The sequence below is a fragment of the Hydractinia symbiolongicarpus genome, chromosome 4, assembly GCF_029227915.1.
Source record: "Hydractinia symbiolongicarpus strain clone_291-10 chromosome 4, HSymV2.1, whole genome shotgun sequence".
NCBI classification, from domain to species: Eukaryota; Metazoa; Cnidaria; class Hydrozoa; order Anthoathecata; family Hydractiniidae; genus Hydractinia; species Hydractinia symbiolongicarpus.
In genome coordinates this window covers 1,254,756-1,273,338 of record NC_079878.1, presented here as the reverse complement: position 1 = coordinate 1,273,338, position 18,583 = coordinate 1,254,756, and the positions used below count along the sequence as shown (strand labels likewise).

At 32.8% G+C, this 18,583-nt stretch overlaps 1 protein-coding gene across 2 annotated transcripts in view; it reads right to left on the bottom strand.

The window, feature by feature from the left end:
* Positions 1-145: 145 nt before the first annotated feature.
* The window catches only part of LOC130640783 (DNA-dependent protein kinase catalytic subunit-like), a 61,070-nt gene continuing 42,632 nt past the window's right edge, over positions 146-18,583 (bottom strand). The window contains exons 58-87 of one of the 2 annotated variants that reach the window (XM_057447330.1): positions 18,305-18,376; positions 18,045-18,167; positions 17,741-17,875; positions 17,475-17,573; positions 16,761-16,869; positions 16,176-16,284; positions 15,334-15,378; positions 14,032-14,104; positions 13,346-13,402; positions 12,681-12,813; positions 11,389-11,493; positions 10,956-11,038; positions 10,235-10,326; positions 9,744-9,808; positions 9,444-9,604; positions 8,994-9,205; positions 8,633-8,717; positions 7,985-8,164; positions 7,253-7,321; positions 7,037-7,172; positions 6,612-6,679; positions 6,329-6,451; positions 5,830-5,927; positions 5,054-5,152; positions 4,831-4,968; positions 3,896-4,097; positions 3,249-3,437; positions 2,387-2,423; positions 1,570-1,660; positions 146-715 (exon numbers count right to left, since the gene is read on the bottom strand). In XM_057447330.1, the coding sequence (XP_057303313.1) occupies positions 490-715; positions 1,570-1,660; positions 2,387-2,423; positions 3,249-3,437; positions 3,896-4,097; positions 4,831-4,968; positions 5,054-5,152; positions 5,830-5,927; positions 6,329-6,451; positions 6,612-6,679; positions 7,037-7,172; positions 7,253-7,321; positions 7,985-8,164; positions 8,633-8,717; positions 8,994-9,205; positions 9,444-9,604; positions 9,744-9,808; positions 10,235-10,326; positions 10,956-11,038; positions 11,389-11,493; positions 12,681-12,813; positions 13,346-13,402; positions 14,032-14,104; positions 15,334-15,378; positions 16,176-16,284; positions 16,761-16,869; positions 17,475-17,573; positions 17,741-17,875; positions 18,045-18,167; positions 18,305-18,376 (3,414 nt within the window). In that variant the 3' untranslated portion in view covers positions 146-489. Of the gene's footprint in view, positions 732-1,569; positions 1,661-2,386; positions 2,424-3,248; positions 3,438-3,895; positions 4,098-4,830; positions 4,969-5,053; positions 5,153-5,829; positions 5,928-6,328; positions 6,452-6,611; positions 6,680-7,036; positions 7,173-7,252; positions 7,322-7,984; positions 8,165-8,632; positions 8,718-8,993; positions 9,206-9,443; positions 9,605-9,743; positions 9,809-10,234; positions 10,327-10,955; positions 11,039-11,388; positions 11,494-12,680; positions 12,814-13,345; positions 13,403-14,031; positions 14,105-15,333; positions 15,379-16,175; positions 16,285-16,760; positions 16,870-17,474; positions 17,574-17,740; positions 17,876-18,044; positions 18,168-18,304; positions 18,377-18,583 lie in introns of both variants that reach the window. The other variant, XM_057447331.1, reaches the window with a different exon arrangement.

Below are 18,583 nucleotides of genomic sequence, written 5' to 3'. Positions count from 1 at the left end.
GGTGATATTTTTTTTTCACTATGATATTATCTAGTTAACACATGCGAATGTTTTTTTTAATTTTATTTTAGTATTAACACAAAAAATAGGAGTTAATGATCCCCACCGCAGAGCCTCTGGTAAAGCCAATAGAAAAGAACAAAAATTATCTATTCTCTTCAAAGTCTTCATAGAACAAAATACAAAACAAAAACAAAAACGTAACAATAAAAAAGAGAGTCGTGTATATCTCACCTTAGATAATAAAGCTCTTTTTTCTCTTGCGGAGAAGAAAAAAAAAATTCGTAGGAAAAAGTGAGGCGTCAAAATTTAAATAATTGCTTGCGGGTATAATGTTCCAAAAAGAGAAATAACATGACGCTAAGGAAAAAGGGTGACAATAACAGAATAAATCTCAATAACAGAATGGTTAAAAGTCAAGAAAAAAACAAAAAAACAACAACAAAAAATCAGTATTGTTTTAGCCTGAAGCAGATATACTTATTGCTGTTAAACCCACGGCCTCCAGCCAATATAAGTTCTCCCTAATATATTCGCGTCCGTTGCTTGATCTACTAAACAATCAACCTGTTCTTCAACTGTTAAATTGTATTTCTCAGGTAGTTCACTTCTTTCTAGATATTTCGTGCGACAGTTACGTGACGCATCACCTCTCGCTACACAAATAAAATCTTTCAAAGCAGAATTGTGAGAGTGACCATGGCGTAGCTCTTCCCTAAAAATAGTTAAAACTGTGAAAAATGATGTTATTATGCTATCGTTACTAATACCTTGTTTTTTTGTGACAGAAGCACTTGACGGGGTTATTCTCTTCTCTGCAGCGCGAAAAGGGCCGGGGTCAGGCGTTTAAAAGTCCGCCGTAATCGTTTGAAAGTGACATTTCGTAATTTTCACCATGGTATTTTAACAAAAAGTTACCTTAAGAATGACATACAAACTTTACAGTAAAAAAGAAGAGCTGTTCAATTTGTAACTATTCGTAATTTTACGAATAGAGCAGGTTCGAGGGCGTGTAACATTTTCAGCTTTAATAATGTTTTGTATAACTTGACGGTAGTGTGTTTGCTTCGTTAAAGTGTTTTACTTCAGTTGTATGTTCAGATGTTAAAAACTCTCTCAAACTGTAAGTGGAAACTTTGAACACCCCAAAACAACACCTTTCAATTTACCAAATTTTGTGTTAATAAATGTTGATAACTCTCTTGCCCTGCATACAAACAGACGCAAAAGAATTAGCATGAGAAATTCCAATTTGAGTTTGTAGCAATGCCCAACAAAAATAAATCCTCTTTTACACTGCAAACCAAACACGAAAATAAGTTTGACTATTCTTCAAGAGTACGAATGAACCTGAAATTATGCATTGTCTTTTCGGCTAATAACACTAATAGACACTAAATTGTTACTGCTCTCGCGATTGCAAGCAGAAAACGTCTGATTCCTTTCAAAGTTATTTCACGCCAAAAATTTGGTTCGAATACTTTATTAATTAGTATCGTATATTTAAAAGCTTGGTCTGCTCAAGGTTAATACATCAACCTGTAAATAACTTTGTCAAATCGTACTTACTGGGTGATATGTGCAGGATTGATTCCATTCAGCTTCAGTTTGCAAATATTAACTTTCAACTTTGGATACCATGACGACGATGTTGTTGACCCTGGGTTGACAGAAATTAAAAATACAGTCTACCCTCGGTATCCGAATACTCATAACTTTTCGAATGTTTAATTTTAGATTTATAAAATCCTCATTTCAAAAATAGCTACCAAGCGTGGTAAAAAATCGTTAACAATAAATGGACTGGTATAAACCTTCGTCTTCATATTGTCATCATGTGGTATGTTGTATATACAGTCTACGCTCGTAAAAAAGTACGGACATTTCGCTACCTCGAACTTAACTTCGACGCTGGATATCTTTTCTATCCTTTATGTCGAACTTTTTCGTCGGTTCCCGAGAGTTCGAGCTATAGAGCGTCGACTGTAGAGGAAAAAACCGCGCTTACTAAAATAGTGCTAACGGGCATAATTAGGGTTTAAGAGAATTATCTTTGTTGTGATTACGATCACGACCACGGTGTACAGATAAATTTCTCAGGAAACAGTGGTAAGATATTGATATCTAAAAAACATGAAATGTTCGGAACGCAACATACCGTAACATGCCGAAATCAAGCGCAGCGCTTATCAGTGATGATAGAAGATTTTGATGCGCTTATCTGAGGGGGCGCTTATCCCCGATTATCTTGGATTTGGTGCGCTTAACAACGGGTGCGCTTATAATCGAGTGCGCTTAACAACGGGTGCGCTTATAATCGGGTGCGCTTGATTTCGGGATTTTACGGCAACACAACAAATACAGGGAAAAAAAAATTTAAACTCACCACTATCAAGACTAATGGCTGCTCTTTTGGCGTGATCCTGAATGATTAAAAATATTTGATGCAAGAACAAAAAAAACAATGGATTGCAATTACAATGTTTGCACGCAAATCGAAAGATCAACTTTTTGTCCGAAAACATATTTGCATACCATTTTGCGTTACAGACAGACGGAGAGACGTATACGGGTATTATAATATAGATAGATAGATAATTTATCGTTGGATAAAAATATCAACAGTATATGATACAATACATACGAAGACATATAAAGACTCCACTAATAATAAAATAATTGTTCCCTTTTTTCAAGAAGGTCACTAAGGGCGAATCTCCACGGGATGATTTTCACGACGATCGTTATCAATACTTGAATTTAATTGGCCGCGATTTTCGTCATGACGAAAAGTTGAATTGGTTTCTACTTTTCGTCACAAAAAGCGTCGCGAATATTGTCCAGTGGAGATTCGGCTTAATAACAGGAGTTTTCCGATATGGTAAGCCAGTTAAAATGGCCGAAGTGAACTTTTTGACTATGGAAAACAAAAGTTGATCACGTATTGTCGTTTCTGTCGCAAGCTTCAGAATCTTGATATCCTCATTCCATTACAGTTTGAATCAAATTGTTTTTTGTTTTTTAGCTTATCATTCGACAATATTTGTGCTCGAAAATATACTCTGTAAAATATGACCGAAAATTATTCTATCAAAATTTTAGAATATTGCTAAAAATATTTCAAGTATTAAATGTTTTTTTCGTTTAAATTTACCCACTTACCCACTGAAATTTTTGCGCTTTAAAGTAGCCGGAAAATTAGGCAAAAGAGGCGACAAATATAACAACTAGTAAATCATAAAACCAACCTCCCAATCAAGAAGAGGCTCGTTGATAAACACATCCATCGTATTAAGCAGTGAACTAGCATGCTTGCGAAATGCTTGCAAGACGGCAATCATGGACTGCTTGTATGGTGACGCATCTTGAAGAGGAAGCAGAATATTTATCATCTGTTGTGTCAAGCGGAACGGAATTAACTCTGGAATCCCAAGCAACTAAACCAAAAAAAACAAGCGTAACCATTGCTTTGTTATGCGCCTTTTTGCTACGTAAGCTTACGAATTTAAGGCCACCTTTTTTATTTTGTGTTCCAGAATACGATTAAAAGATAAAAAAAGGAAACGAAATAAGTGAAGCATTTACTACTAGGCGGATTGCGTTTTCTAACATCACTGAAGGAAAGTTTAAAGGGGTTAAGAAGGACAACAAATCGGTCACTTTCTTTTGTAGAAAATTACAAAACAATAAAAATTCGGCACAGGGACATAGAAGAAGTAACGACGTTCGTATTTAAGCGGTTTGATTTTCCAAGATATTAAAAGTTTTTCCGAAGTTTCACTCGTATATCTTAATCACATTCTATCTGAGTGATATGTTGAAAGTACACGCAAGCTCCATAATGAGAAAACTCACATTTAATTTCAAAAATCACACAAATTTTAGCTGACATTACCTGAGTAGCGGTACCAAACGCGTGTCCAAAATCAATCCCAACCACTCCACCCGAAGTCTTATCGATAAGGGTGTTCGACAAATGACGATCGCCTATACCCAGAATGTATTGCGCGATACACATACAAGCGTGTGATTGAATGAAATGATTGCGTAAAACAAAGTATGCTTCTGACGACGCAGCCAGTCTTTGAAAAGCTCTCCTACAAGAAGACATTACAATGATTTCACTTAACTATTTGGGGATCCGTGGATAAATTCACGAGTTGGCCCGCCCTTTATTCATCGCATTCTATGTACCTCGCTACTCCGGTTACTATTTTGCGTGACAAACAGACGTATACGGGTATTATATATGAACTAGTCGTTAGCCCGTGGAAAAATCCACGGGTTCGCCCGTCCTTTAAATTCACCCGTCGCAAAAGGGTGGACAAAAATATATCGCATTTGGTATTGGTGCGCATTATAAAAATTTCGTGATTCCGTTACGGGACGCGGCTCTCGCGGACAGACAGACAAAATACGGCTATTATTAAAGAGACTAGTCGTTAACCCGTGAAAAAAACACGGGGTCGCACGTCCTTTATATATCGGATTTCGTGTTTCCGTAACAGGACGCAGCTTTCGCCGACACACAGACAGAAGACGGCTATTATTAAAGAGAATAAGCCTGTGGATAAATCCACGCGTTTGCCCGTTTTTTATATATAGCATTTCGTGTTTCCGTAACATGATTATTTTTTGCGCACAAACAGACAGACGGGATACCGCTATTATTAAAGAGATGTTTTGTTCCTAATGCTTTTTATCTGTTATTCACAAAAATACTGCACTTGGACAGACAGAAATCAACTAGCACCTGTACACGTTCGAAATTAAACAAAACAGTTGTTTTACCAACGAAATAAAAGATTACACAAGATATATAAAATTCACCTCAACAAATCCCAAGGAACTGAATTAACTATGTCATGAAAATTTTTTTCTGCTTCACTGCGAGTTGCTTTGTTGTACATACTTGAATAATCACTTCTATATTTCGCCAAGAATTTGCTGTATTTTGCAGATGGTCCCCTAAATTAATAAAAAAACGTTGGCTAAAAAGTTAAACCACCCCAGGAAGACTCCCAGTGCATGGACATTATTAGATCTAACTTACAATGAGCCATCGAAAGCTTTTCTCTCACGTTCGTCCATTGTCTGTTCGAGCAAATTTTGATAAGGAACGGTATTGTCCACCCATTCTATGATACCTACTCTAAACATATGATTTAAAATCTCATCAAAATAGTATGACAGTAAAATTTACGCGCTGTATACAAAATTTACGCGCCGTCAACAAAATTTAAACATTAAAACATAAAATCTGGGTATCTCGACTTCTACTTAAAAAAAAAAGATTAATGAAATACTTATAATTAACATTCAGTGAAATCGTTTTCATAACTTTGCCGTATTTGATTATTCGCTGTCATTAAGCACAGGATCTTTTCGCGTCAACGTAAGATTTTGCTTCATCAATGTAAGATTTTGTTGTCAACATTTAGTTCTTCGACAATATAGGATATTTTTTGGTTTTACAACGTGGGAATTTGTTTGTATAACCAGTATTTTGTTCATAAAAACAGGAGTTGGTTCGTAAAATCAGGAGTTAGGTCGTAAAAGCAGGAGTTAATTCTAGAATTTTGTACCCAGTGTTTTTATAAAAAAAAATAGCCTAACTACATAGATCAAGATGTACCGGTTTAACTGAAATTAGTTTTTTTTTGGATAATAACCAAAGCATTTATAAAGGAGAAGTCAAGCAACAAAATCAAATTTACATCCTCGACGCTGTAATATTGAACAGTACCGAAATCTTATCTTATAGAAGGGAAGAAGGGAAACAGTATTACAGAAGCTTCCCTACTGGTGAAACAAGCTAAAAAAACCTACTTGTTCGTAACAGGGACAACTTGGTATGTTTTCAACCTCAATAAACGATTGCTACAAACAGGATCATTTCTTAACACGATGTTCATCAATTCGAATATCTACACAGAAGAAATTTAAAACCTCGAAAATCATACAAGGACGATAAAAATATTCACGTTGTTTGGTTACCATCTTTTAAAAGTTTAAACTTTTACTTTAACGCAAAAACAATTCAAGATGGTCTTACGTATTAATGAAATCATACTCCTTTACAACTTGCATAAAATGGTCTATAAATGAATATAATTAGCTCCTCTAATAAACTGGGAAATTTGGGATAAATTTCCATTGAGAAATAGCCGTTTTTAAAGGCTACTGAGAACGCTGAATTACACCCTGGAACACTAGATTACACCTTGGAACACTAGAATCCTGTGAGATGTAACACCTCACAGGATTCTAGCGTTTATTGCTTTTTTACACTCCGAAAAGTACTGAAATACAGGTTTAGGATTTCTACCTGTTCAAGTCGCTGATCAAGCCTTAAATCCTCCCCTCCTTTCACTAAAAACTTGTACTCTTTCTCATCATCACCACGGATAGTAATACGCTTCGGTTGACGCAATGACTTCATTGTTAGTACCTAAGAAATTAAAGAATGAAAGGCTAGAGTTTATACCACATCATGTCAACAAATAGCACGATTTGGGGAATCCAACTGCAACCTGTTAAAAGGTTGGCTAACATTTTTTTTCACAAATTGTTAACATTAAATCATTCAAATGATTGTGAACTTAACTTACCCTTTGATCAAATCCAACAATTTTGACGTGATATTCTATCATAGGTTTACTATGGCCAACATACTGACCTAAAAATAATTTCAAAAAAACCTAAAACATTGTAAGCCCACTGAAACAGTGATAATCTGCCTACCAAAAGAATTTACTTCCTGAACTTTAACATTAGGGATAAAAAATCATTTAAAAACATCATTAAAAACAGGGAAAGACAGAGTTGTCTCATAATCTTATTTTATTTCTACATTTTAAGACAAGAGGTTGCAAAAAATATAAGATCGGATAATTACATCAGGTATTGGACTTGGCCATGAAATCTTCAGAATTCAAATATCATTCAGTATCAACAACCGGTAGAGACATTTCCGTCGTAAGTACTGCTTTAAACATATTACAACATTTCATTTATAAACAGATAGATGTTTTACCTGGAATTTCAAGGTGGTTTTTAAAACGATCTTTTTGAAATCCACTCAACCAAGGTGAGAAATCTTTTAGGTTACCTTCAAACCTTGCTTTGCGCATATTGTCGAGAGGAAATTTTTTTAAGGCTTCATTGAAACTCTAAATTGAAATAAAGTTTGGAAAGCAGAAAGTTTAAAAATAAAAATTTAAAGTAACACATTGTTGATGATATATTCTACCTTTTCATCCATTCCAACAAGCTTTCGGCCATCTTTACCAAACAATGTTTCCAGAGTTTTTTTATGCTCCTGGACATAACAAAAGTGCATGGAAGATCAAAATGTATTACCATTCGTACTGCCTTTGTTTTTGGTCGTGTAAACAGGACTTTACACTAAATAACTCACTTTAATTTTTTTTTTATACAGACTATTTTGACACAATGCAGAGAGATGTCATTCCGAAAAGAAATCATCCCGGAATACGTGTACAGGCAAACACGAAGAACTGACTTAAAAAGTCCCCAATACGACAGTTAAAAACTTCACTGCTTGTTTACCTATTAATGCCGCCATTTCGCTTTGATGCTTTTATTTGTTTTGGTATCAGAACCAAATCATTTTACTTTTTGCTTTGAAACGAAAAAATTCCGTTTCGCATATAGAATAGGTCCAGTATCAGTGAACATATTTCTACCGTATAAGATTTGATCTCTATCCGCAACTTATAAGCACTGTCTAAGTTTAGTGTAACAGAGGCAATAGCAATAATAAGTATGTTAAAGTGGTGCGATGGTTGACAATTACAACATCGATCAAAACTATGGAATATAAAAAGATTATAGAACAAAATTAAGTTTTAGGAAGACTGTCTGATAAAACAATATATTTCCCCTCTTCACTTTATGTATACTTTCACCTATCCAACAACTAGAAGTAATCAAAGTTAAAAAAATTAACATAAAACAAAACCTTGGAAAATTTCTTGATAAAAGAACCTTTTCCAATATCGATTTTACTTCCATTATCTCGCATCGTGGCAACCTGTGAACTTTCTAGATTAAATAACTTCCCGACAAGATCTTTGTAGCATCTTAAAACTTTTTCCTTGTTCTTTTGCCGCACATACTTTTTCAATTCGTAAATGCAGTCCTGAAAAATATTGTAAACGAAATAGTTTCGGGAAAAAGCATTTCTAAAAGCAAAAAACTGAGTACACATTTGCTCTAGTTTTTACATCAACGTATCGCCCCTCAAGTATAAAGGAAATTTCTGTCATTTTAAAATAATTACATAAGCGTATTTCTCACGAAAAAGGACCCATCTCCTTGAAATGGAGAACTCCATTTCAAGGAGATAGGTCCTTTAACTTTACGTCTTTTTAACTAAGGTCTTCCCCTACCAGAAAAAAAAGTGAATCAGAGATTCGGCTTCTCTAATTTTTGTTGTAACATTTCTAGGTTTAATACAGCTGCCTTAAAATTACAATTTTAAAAATTTTCAGAACCAAAAGATAAATTTAGTTCCATTCTATAAAAATCTACCCAAAAGTTAATTTCTAAGAATTTGGAGTAATATTCCATCAAGGGACAAATACGTGATTCGTAACAACAAAAATACCTTGAACACATGAGTAGGGTTAGTAAGTTGTCCTAATGAATCAGCAAATGGCTCCAAAAGCGGCGAAGTGACATGTGCTTGCAACCTATAAAAGAAACGTAGACTTGTACTACATTCTAAAACAAAATAATTGGAAAGGTAACTCTACTGTTCCCACAAATAGTTATAAACGCATTTTTGATACAAAACACGTGCTTTGAATTTGTCAATGTTTACAATAGACACGGGCGTAAGATCTAAGGTTATTTGGTTAGATACACACTGAAAGATTATAAAATTGTACGAAACGCTAAAATGCACTGCGAGTGAACAATTCTTTTAATTTATATCACTTTAAATTAAAGTCAGCTTAAAATCAAACCTGGTAAAATAATCCTTTCTTTTTTTTCCGTCAGAATCATTCGTGAAGTGATATTGATCACTACTAACTCTCAAGGGATACATCAACGCCTGGGGGTAGGCACGAGCAATAGCATTTAGAATGGTCACCAAACTGCTTTGTGCAGATTTATCAATCAAGGCAACTATCTGATTAATCCATGCTAAAAACATCCAACATGGAACTTGTCCTGACTGAAAAAAAAAATTGTATTTTTTGAAAGATTTTTGAAAATGAAGAAACAAATAAAAACTACCCAAAGAAGAATTGAATTCAACAAAACATAGCAGGAGAATAAAACCTACATCAAAATGGAAAGATATGGACAATTGTAATGTCTATTACGATCGGTAAAACATGTTGAAACAAGTGGACCAGATCATACTATCTAACAGTCCTCTTTAAAAAACATCAAAAGTTATAATTTTTAACCTGTTTCAGGAACACTTCTCTCGTGTCTTTGTATACATCGATAAGTTGTAACAGTCTCGGAAATCGAAGACGAGCTTTCTCAGAATTCAACTTCATTGCTTTCAATAGATTTCGAATGATGGTGTCAGCGTGTCCACAATTTTCTTTTGTGTCTTTGTCATCTAGAAGAAATATACAAATGGTATGAACAACTGAGGGTGATGGTTGACAACTAAACAGAATTTCAAGTACACTCAATCATATACTGCATATCATTTTTTACGTTCGACTTAATTACAGACATAAGAGACAATGGTGAACCTTCTCCTTTCAGTCTGTCATCACAGAAATCAACCATTTTCATCAATGCTCTCACTTGAAAGTCCCTACATAAAAACATAGGTCATAGCATTTTACGAGGGCTTCAAAAAAATGCAGCATCGATCGAGTTGGTTTTCCACACTAGTTGAAGAAGTGATGTTGTTACAAACTTCCCTGCTTTTCTAGCAGTTCAGGCAAATTGTTTCCTGAGAATAAAATTCTTTTTGCTGAAGTACAACGAATCATTTAAAAAAGTATTCTCCAACGACTGGCGAATTGATATACCAAATTGTAACCAATACATAACGATTAACAAAAATAAAAAAACTTTCATTAAGTAGTGAGCTAAAATTGGGGTCTCTTCTCCTGCAAACCTTCAAATCAAACAATAACAACACTTCACTTTTCACACCCTCTGAGGGAGAGTGCTGATAATGAAACTTTGAAATTAAACTAACAACAGTCATTCCTTTTTTATAACAGTCTCTTACCTTGTGGTTGGTTGTGCTTCATCTAATCTGTTTGAGCACGTGATAGCCAGCTCAAGTGCACTCTGGCAATGTTCATGCAATCTTGCAACACACTATGAAGAAATGATGGAATGTATCACTAAATTTGGTAGGTTGGAATAAAATCTTATAAAAACCTTTTTCGTGCGAAATAAATATTTCTTTTTAAATAAATCAATACTTTGTCTTTACTTGCTTGTATAGAAAATTGGTGGTTTTGTGAAATTTACTGAATACGCAATTTCTTTAATTTCAAGCACAAAATCTTTGAAGAGTCATCAAGTAAAAAAGGTAATGTGATGAGACCTAAAATGCTGTAAGTGACTACTAAACATGGAAAAAAGTTACTGAATGTTGAATCTTAATTGTAGGGGTAGTTAAGCTATTCTATTCGTCGAATGAATAAAATGATTTTTAACTATTGCAAAAGTTTTAGGTGGAAGAAGTCTTTTCTGGGTAAGGTGCTCGTTTGAAGATTTTTTTCAGAAGCCAACTATTTATCACCAAAATAGTACATTACGTTTTTAATAAACATTGGTTTATAAAAAAAGAAAAGCTTTAGTTATTAAATAAAAACAAATACTGCTCCAAGAAGTCACCTTTTTTAAAAAAAGAAGAGGGGCGTGTAAAAAGGACAGGGGCGTTTTTGCGACGGGTGTAGATTTGAGTATCATTTAATATATTATATAAAACAAATGCATACAGCATTTTTATCTGTTGAAATGCCTGTCAGAGCAGTTAACTTAGAGATGTTCTCTTGGATCAATCTTTTTGCATCTTCTTGATCTACAAAAAATACAATTTATTTTTACAAATTCTAAGCAGAGGTATTTCATTTTTACAAATTCTAAGCAGAAGTAGGGCTTTCATTTACGGTTGCGATATTATTATTTTTTTATGACTAGATATAATCAATGAAGCCTTGACTATAAAAAATTTCCCTGCTGTATGAAATTTAACTCTTTATCATGGATTCGTTCTGGACATTTCACAATGTCTTGAAAAGCAGAGAAAACAAAATCTAAATTCTTTATTGCAGAAACCCCCTCCAAAGAAAGTTCTCAAGAAAACAAGGGTACGATTGAACTAAGAAAAAATAAATGAAAACTAAAAAAAGAAATGAATTCAACACCTACCGCAGGTTTGTAAACACGTAATCATACTTTTCCATGTTTTGTATTCCAATAATTTTTGCTTTACATTCATCTTATCATCTTTGCACGCATCCTTTTGTGAATTGTCTGAGAAAATATAGAACAAATGAAAACAACAAAAATTTTATATCTTTAACCTGCACACATTTTCCCTAACTATGAGAATAACCAAACAGTGTTTGACCAACATACTGCATTCAGTAGGCTTTACTTAGGAATTAAAAACACCAGTAGTTGCAAGCATTATTTGGAAAGTCCAAGTTTGGTGTCGTTTGTGGAAGAGTCATAGAGTTGCTACGTTGAATGCTAAAAAACTGTCAGCTGAACTATTTTTAATAATCATCGATTTTTACTTATTTTTAGTATGATAATGTCCATAAGTCCTTAAAATAGACTTTTGGATTGTAAAATAGGAAAAATTAAAGGCGGACTTTGCAGTTCATTAAGACACATGGTGGACAAAATTTTGAAACAGTCCTAACTTCCACCTTGCTTAATGATATTTCCATTCAAAATTCTATAAAATTAAAATTTTCCTTTCTTGACTTACATAAACAATAGATCATTCTTTTTTAAAAAAAAAATTTTTTTTCAAACTGCAAGATCATTTTTTTTTACTCAGTCCATTACAATATTGTCTGTCTTTTGCATCATTGACGTTTTTGTTACATGCACCACACTTTCAGGTCCACAAATACTTCTCACTTCATAAGTTTTGTCTAGAAGTTCTTTTGTTGAAAATGTTGGCAAAAATATTTTTTAACTTTTTTGTTGAAATTTTATCTGCTGAAACTTTTTGAACTTCTTAATAAAATTTAAAACACAAATAAAATTTATTTACTTTTTTTATTAACTTTTTATTTCAAAAAATATAAAAACTGAAATTTAGAATTTTAGAAAACCTACAACCATACACAAATATATTGAAACAAGTAAGCTAATTTCGAAGTCATCCACCACAAATAATTACATTGCATTTTAAACTTGTCAAAGTTCACTCAAATCTTAAACTCTAGAAATATACAAACTGTTGATGTCAGAATTTCAGAGGGCTATCGTGGGCCAGACTTTGTTTATTACGCTGTGCTGGCGTATTAGAAATTGCGGCTAGTAAATTTTAAACACTGTTGCCTCGGCTTATGCGTGTACAAAACATTCAGTTGTGGAGCCTGCTAGCTGCAGAATATTGGCTATTCGACGCTTTTCCCAATAATTAAAAAATAACAAAAAAACTGTCTTGTTTCAATATTTCTGTCCACAGTTGTACTTCTTACCAAGATGATTCATTGCAGAAACAAGTGCACAAATATTAGTTTTAACATTTCTTTGAAACATCTTTACTTTGTCGCAATGTATTTTCACATAAATATGGCGCCAAATCAGTTGTAAGTTGGAAGATGAAAAATGCTAAAAAAGAAAGAATTATTTAACAACAATCAAGCCATGTAAGATTTTAAAAAGATTGTCTAAAATCTTAACTTCTACACTGAAACTATGCAAATAATCCAAAAAAAATATTGATACTAAATGTTTTTTTGCAATTTAACTTTTATTTCTTCTGAAATAAAATAATTACGTGATAATTTTTCATCGCCCTTTATTGCACGATAAAACACGATAAAACAGCTAACGGAATACGATAAAACGCCAAAGAAATGTAAACATAACTTGTTAAAAGAAAGCTGTAACAACGTGCATACAGCTATATATTGACAACCAACAACAATACGTTAAAATGGATTGAATACTCTTTAGATCAGAATAAAATTTTCTATTATTGTTAAGACATTCTTTCTTATTATTTGATCTTCTTTTATTATTATTTATTAGTTTCATTTTTTATTTGTACTTCACTATGGAAACTAAATTCAATTTGGAATTCTCCAAAATTAATTTGGTAAACTTTAAAAAAACTATCTGGTAATAAAATTTGACTTACATCAAGAGTTGCTTCAGATGAATCGCGAAGATATTGACATGCTACAGCATAATTTCCCTAAAAAATAATTTTCTTACGTTCAAAACTATACAATGCCAACACATGAGGCAAACCTTTTTAATAAAAAAATGATTCTTGGCCTTCTCAGTTTATTTTTCCTAACGGTCAAGTCAAGTTGGGTTCTAATTTATTCTTAAAATGCTATACCAGGGTTTTTAACATATTGATTCTTCGTAAAAGTATTCTTATTTTTTTTAAATAATAGATAAATATGGAAAAGTGAGCAAACTTTTTGTTTCTGGGTAAAATGAAGAGTGAAAATTGATTAATTAATTGTATAATTGACCCCTTACTTTTACCAGCCTGCTAATTCAAAATTTGGTCAAAAAAAGTTTTTGTTGCAAACAAAAAAAAGTGGCTTAAGATTGCTATTTGGCATTTGTGAATGTGCTCTATGGGAAACATCTAAACTAATACATTTCTTTGTGAGCGGGCGAGTGTAAAAAGTCATATATTTTATTGCCTTGTCTGTTCCTATTTGTTACATATGTATAACACCAGGCATTTTAGTGACAAAACAGTATTTACATATTCCAATATTCTTCATCTATGGTATGGTATGAGAACTCCAATTATTTAATCCCCCTTTCTATTGGCACAGTATAATGAGTTAGCCAATGACATACCTGTTTTCTTGCAACGTCAGCAATTTTTAAAATATTCTTTACTTCTTCAATATCAAGTGTCTTTAAAAAGTCACTGAAAACATATAAGATGTGATTGGTTACAAACAGAAAAAAAACTCTGTATACATACACATATTACTTGAGGGGCAGTAAAAATCATGAAATACAAATTGGTTATTAACCTAATTTTCCAGAAATGTAAGGTCAAGGACACTGAGAGTTATTTTTTTTTACTACCATATTTTCTCCAAAAACGCCCTGGGCGTTTATTAAAATTTTTAGGGGGCGTTAATAAAAAAGGGGCGTTTATTTACAAAAATATTTTTTGACATGTATATTTTTTATATATCCTCAGTATTTACAATGTATTCATCTTCTTCTTCATCAAAGTCAATTAAATTCTTTAAAATATTGCCATCTTCAACGTCCGAATCAGTAGGTTCAAAGGGGTTTTCAAATAAACGCCTTTCATCAAACTAGGGGGGGGGGCGTTTAAAAAAAAGTTATATTATAAAAAAGTTATATTACTTACTATTGCATTTAGAGGGGGCGTTTATTAAAGAGGGGTGTTTTAAAGAGAGGGGGCGTTTATTGGAAAAAATGCGAAATGTTTTTTAATAAATTTTCAATAACTGAATTTTTAAATTTGTTTCACACAACCATTGTTTCCAACTTGGGCAGGGCGTTGTCAATAATTGAAATTTAAAGACTTGTTATTGAAAGTAAAAATGCAGTGACACAAGGAAAGTGTCTAAAATTAAAAACAAAAACATTTTCCTTTTTAGTGTAAATGATAGAAGTCCCGGAAATAATCACTAAAACTGTATTTTCAATATAATTTCCAATTCATATTTTTACCCTTGGGTTTGTTTTCGTCTGTTTATAAAACACTGGCTATTGTGGTTAATTTCAAAATAAAAAACTAAATTATATAAATGCTTCACTATGATCCCCAAGTAAAGTGAAATCTCCAGCTAAACTTTTAAAATTCCCAGCCATCTTTACACTGAAAATAGTACTCAATTCAAGCAAGTTTTACTCTGGTGTGTACATGAGATTTTCACACCCAGTGTGAACACGTACTTCTTTTTTCTAAGCAGAAGTCGAATTTATTTACTTTGGGGGCAACATTTAAAATATTCAGGGTTTCTCAACAAAGAATTAATTGATTTCACGTCACTGAACTGATTTCACGTCACATTGGGCAAAGTGTAACTCTCATGTACATAACTTTAAAGTATTTTAATAAATTTCACAAACTCCCAGTTCCTAAAAAAAAATATTATATATAAACTAGCTTACCTATTGTCTTGAAAATTGGATTTCATTTTTCGAATAAAGGAACATCTATAAAATAGAAAATGTAGGCATAATCAGAAAAACCTTTACACACTTACTGGATCAAAAAAAATTACTTGCGTTACTTGTCCTACCATTTACAAGCATAATTCGAAGAACTGTTACCTTATATTTGACTTGCAATTTTATCTTCCCATAAACAAACATTTTTCTTTTATGAAACACTATTTAATATTTGAACTATTACTACTACAGGACATTGATCCTGCTAACATCAAATATATATTCTAAAGTTTGATCGTGCACAAATTCTATCATGCTACAGGTCACAAATTGAATTGATTGCAATATTGTTTGATTATATAAGACATTATAACCTCAAAAAATGTTTGACATGTAGCAAGTGAAGAAAGCTGTTTCAAACAGATGAACAAGACATTATAGCCTCAAAAAATGTTTGACGTGTAGCAAGTGAAGAAAGTTGTTTCAAACAGATGAACAAGACATTATAACCTCAAAAAATATTTGAAATGTAGCAAGTGAAGAAAGTTGTTTCAAACAGATGAACAAGACATTATAGCCTCAAAAAATATTTGACATGTAGCAAGTGAAGAAAGCTGTTTCAAACAGATGAACAAGTTGCATTTCTAAAAAAAGTAAAGAAAATTCACCAAAAGGAAGTAAAGGTTCTTTCTGTGAGAAAAAGTTGTCCGAAACGTCCCCCATAAGTCCTCAGTGGTCAGTTATCACTATATCGCCATAACAGAAAAACAACAAATGGAAATTTGACGGCTTTATGAAACTATTAGTCCTTTTTTATTTCTAAAATTAACAATAAAATATACCTGTTCAGAATGACATCATCCCATACAAGTGTTGAATGAAGACGTTCATCAGGTAAACGTTGTGACCATGCTGACAAGAGTGATATTACTTTGTCAACTTCCTGACAATCTAGGAGAAAAATATTTCCAATTCTACTTTCACAAATAACTAGCCTGACATTCGCACTTGAACACACACCAGTCTATTATTTAACACCATTATATCAGTGCATTGGTAAGTTTTAATCCTGATCCTTTTCTCAACTAGAAGATTTTTAGGATTTTGGTAAAAATAAACTGAAGCGTGCAATAAATAAGTTATCCAAAGAAGTTATTAAAGTTGCCTAATAGCTATTCAGTTCATTTGCTTGAAAAAAAATCGTGTAGGGTATTAAAACATGAATGTTTATATTTTTAAAAAATGATCATTCAACATACAATATTTGTTTCTAAAAAATAAAAAAAACTTTGTTGTGAGTAACGATGTAAATTTTAAGAAGTTGCAGAAACAATATATAATCCTGACCTTGATAAAAAGTATTAATCAGAGATTGTGATAGAAAAAAAGAAGAAGTATATTACATAGTACACAAACACATGACTTACCCTGACTTGACATGAGTTTTATAAACTCTTCCATTTCCACAATTTTCTGCAGCCTTTGCAGCTTTGCATGTCTAGTTGTGGTAATTAAACTGCTCATGTGCGACCATTCCTAAGGTGTAGAAGGCAAAGAAGTTTACATCCATTGCAGACAAAAATTACATGAAAAGATAGCAGCTGCTACAGAGTAATCACCTTAAAGAACGAAATTTTTAGTGATCACATGTCTATACCAAGCAGCTGCACGTCATATGAACTTCAATTGACTTAAATCTAGCGTGATGCTTTATTTGTATAACTCCCTTTATTAAACGGATACTGACCGGTTTTCATGTTGTACAGTGAAATGCAAAGCCCAAGAAAAAAAGCCCAAAAAAATACAGTTCAAGATAGCGAGGTCGGTGCCCTGACCAAGGGCACAGACTAGTTAGTATGGCTTCATAAAAAAGACTTGTTAAAATAAACCGTAAACTAATCAAATCATCGGATTTTTTCATACTAACTGATTTTTTGTATCAGTTAGGTAATGGATGGAGATATCAACTTAGGATAAAAAACAATCATCAAGACCTAATTTAAAGTTAATTTAGAAGGCAATTTGGTTGATTGGGACAGCAATGGCCCTTAATTTGGGTTTGTTATTACAGAAAGAATAAACTCCTACATCTGTGGCATAATACCTGCATTGATATAAATCACCAGAGAGAGAGAACTTACATCTAAAAATCTTTGCACGCTGATATTAAGGTAGTGCTGTGCTCCACCATAGCTGTTATTGAAGATATTTAGAAGTGCAAGTTCATCACAATAATGTGTCTACAAAAACAAAATGTTAAATATTCCTCATTAAGAATTATACAACTAAAATTGCTAAAAAAAAACTGAATAAATAAATGAAGGAACGAACGAACGAGTTTTGTAATACAGACAATTTGATATATTAAATACTAAAAAAGCCAGTTGTGCAAGACTTCTCTTTTTACCTGCAAGTGTTCCTTAGCTTCACTCTGTTTCAAAGATTTCTCAACAAAACCTTGAAAATCCTCATGCACTTCATCTAGGTTCCCCTGGCACAGTAACTTTATGTTGCTTTTTATATAACATGGGAGGTATGTTTCCTAAACATGCAACAAAGAAGTTAAAACAATCCTGTAGTTGAATCCTGCAGTCAAATTATTTAAAAGACACAAATTTTAACGTCAAATTCAAATTCCTTACCTACAAAATTTATACTGCACCAAGCGTTTAAAGTCTGCAGTGATAAAGAAACAAACAATGAACACAAACCTGCAGTACTTCATCCTCCCATATTTTCATCACATCAACTGGATTATTGTCATCAATGATTTGTTCAATCGATTTTACAGTAAACCTATTCAAGTTTGTCCATTTACTTAAACGTTCATAACACTAAGAAAAAAAAATCTATTAACAACTCTTGAATTAGAAAATGTTGTACCCTACATAAATTTGTTTCAAAAGCACACACCACTTCAACTTATTAAAATTTTAACAAATTCTCACCGACAATACTTAAAATCACCTACCCTCAAACGTGCTGTGTCCCAGTATTCTTCTTCTTCTTCTGTTGGACTGTCTTCCCAATCTTTGCTGGACGCCTGTTTACATTAACACACAAAAACAATAACACAATCTGTTATAGCGTAAACACATGCAATACCAAAAGAAGATTGCAGGAGTAGTTAACATGGCAATGTTTTTTACATGAAACTAAATTTGATTTTGAATTAGCATATAGATTCTCAGCAAAAGAAAATTGATGGGAAAAGTAGCATCTGGTAACATTGAAAAGAAAAATGGTTAAA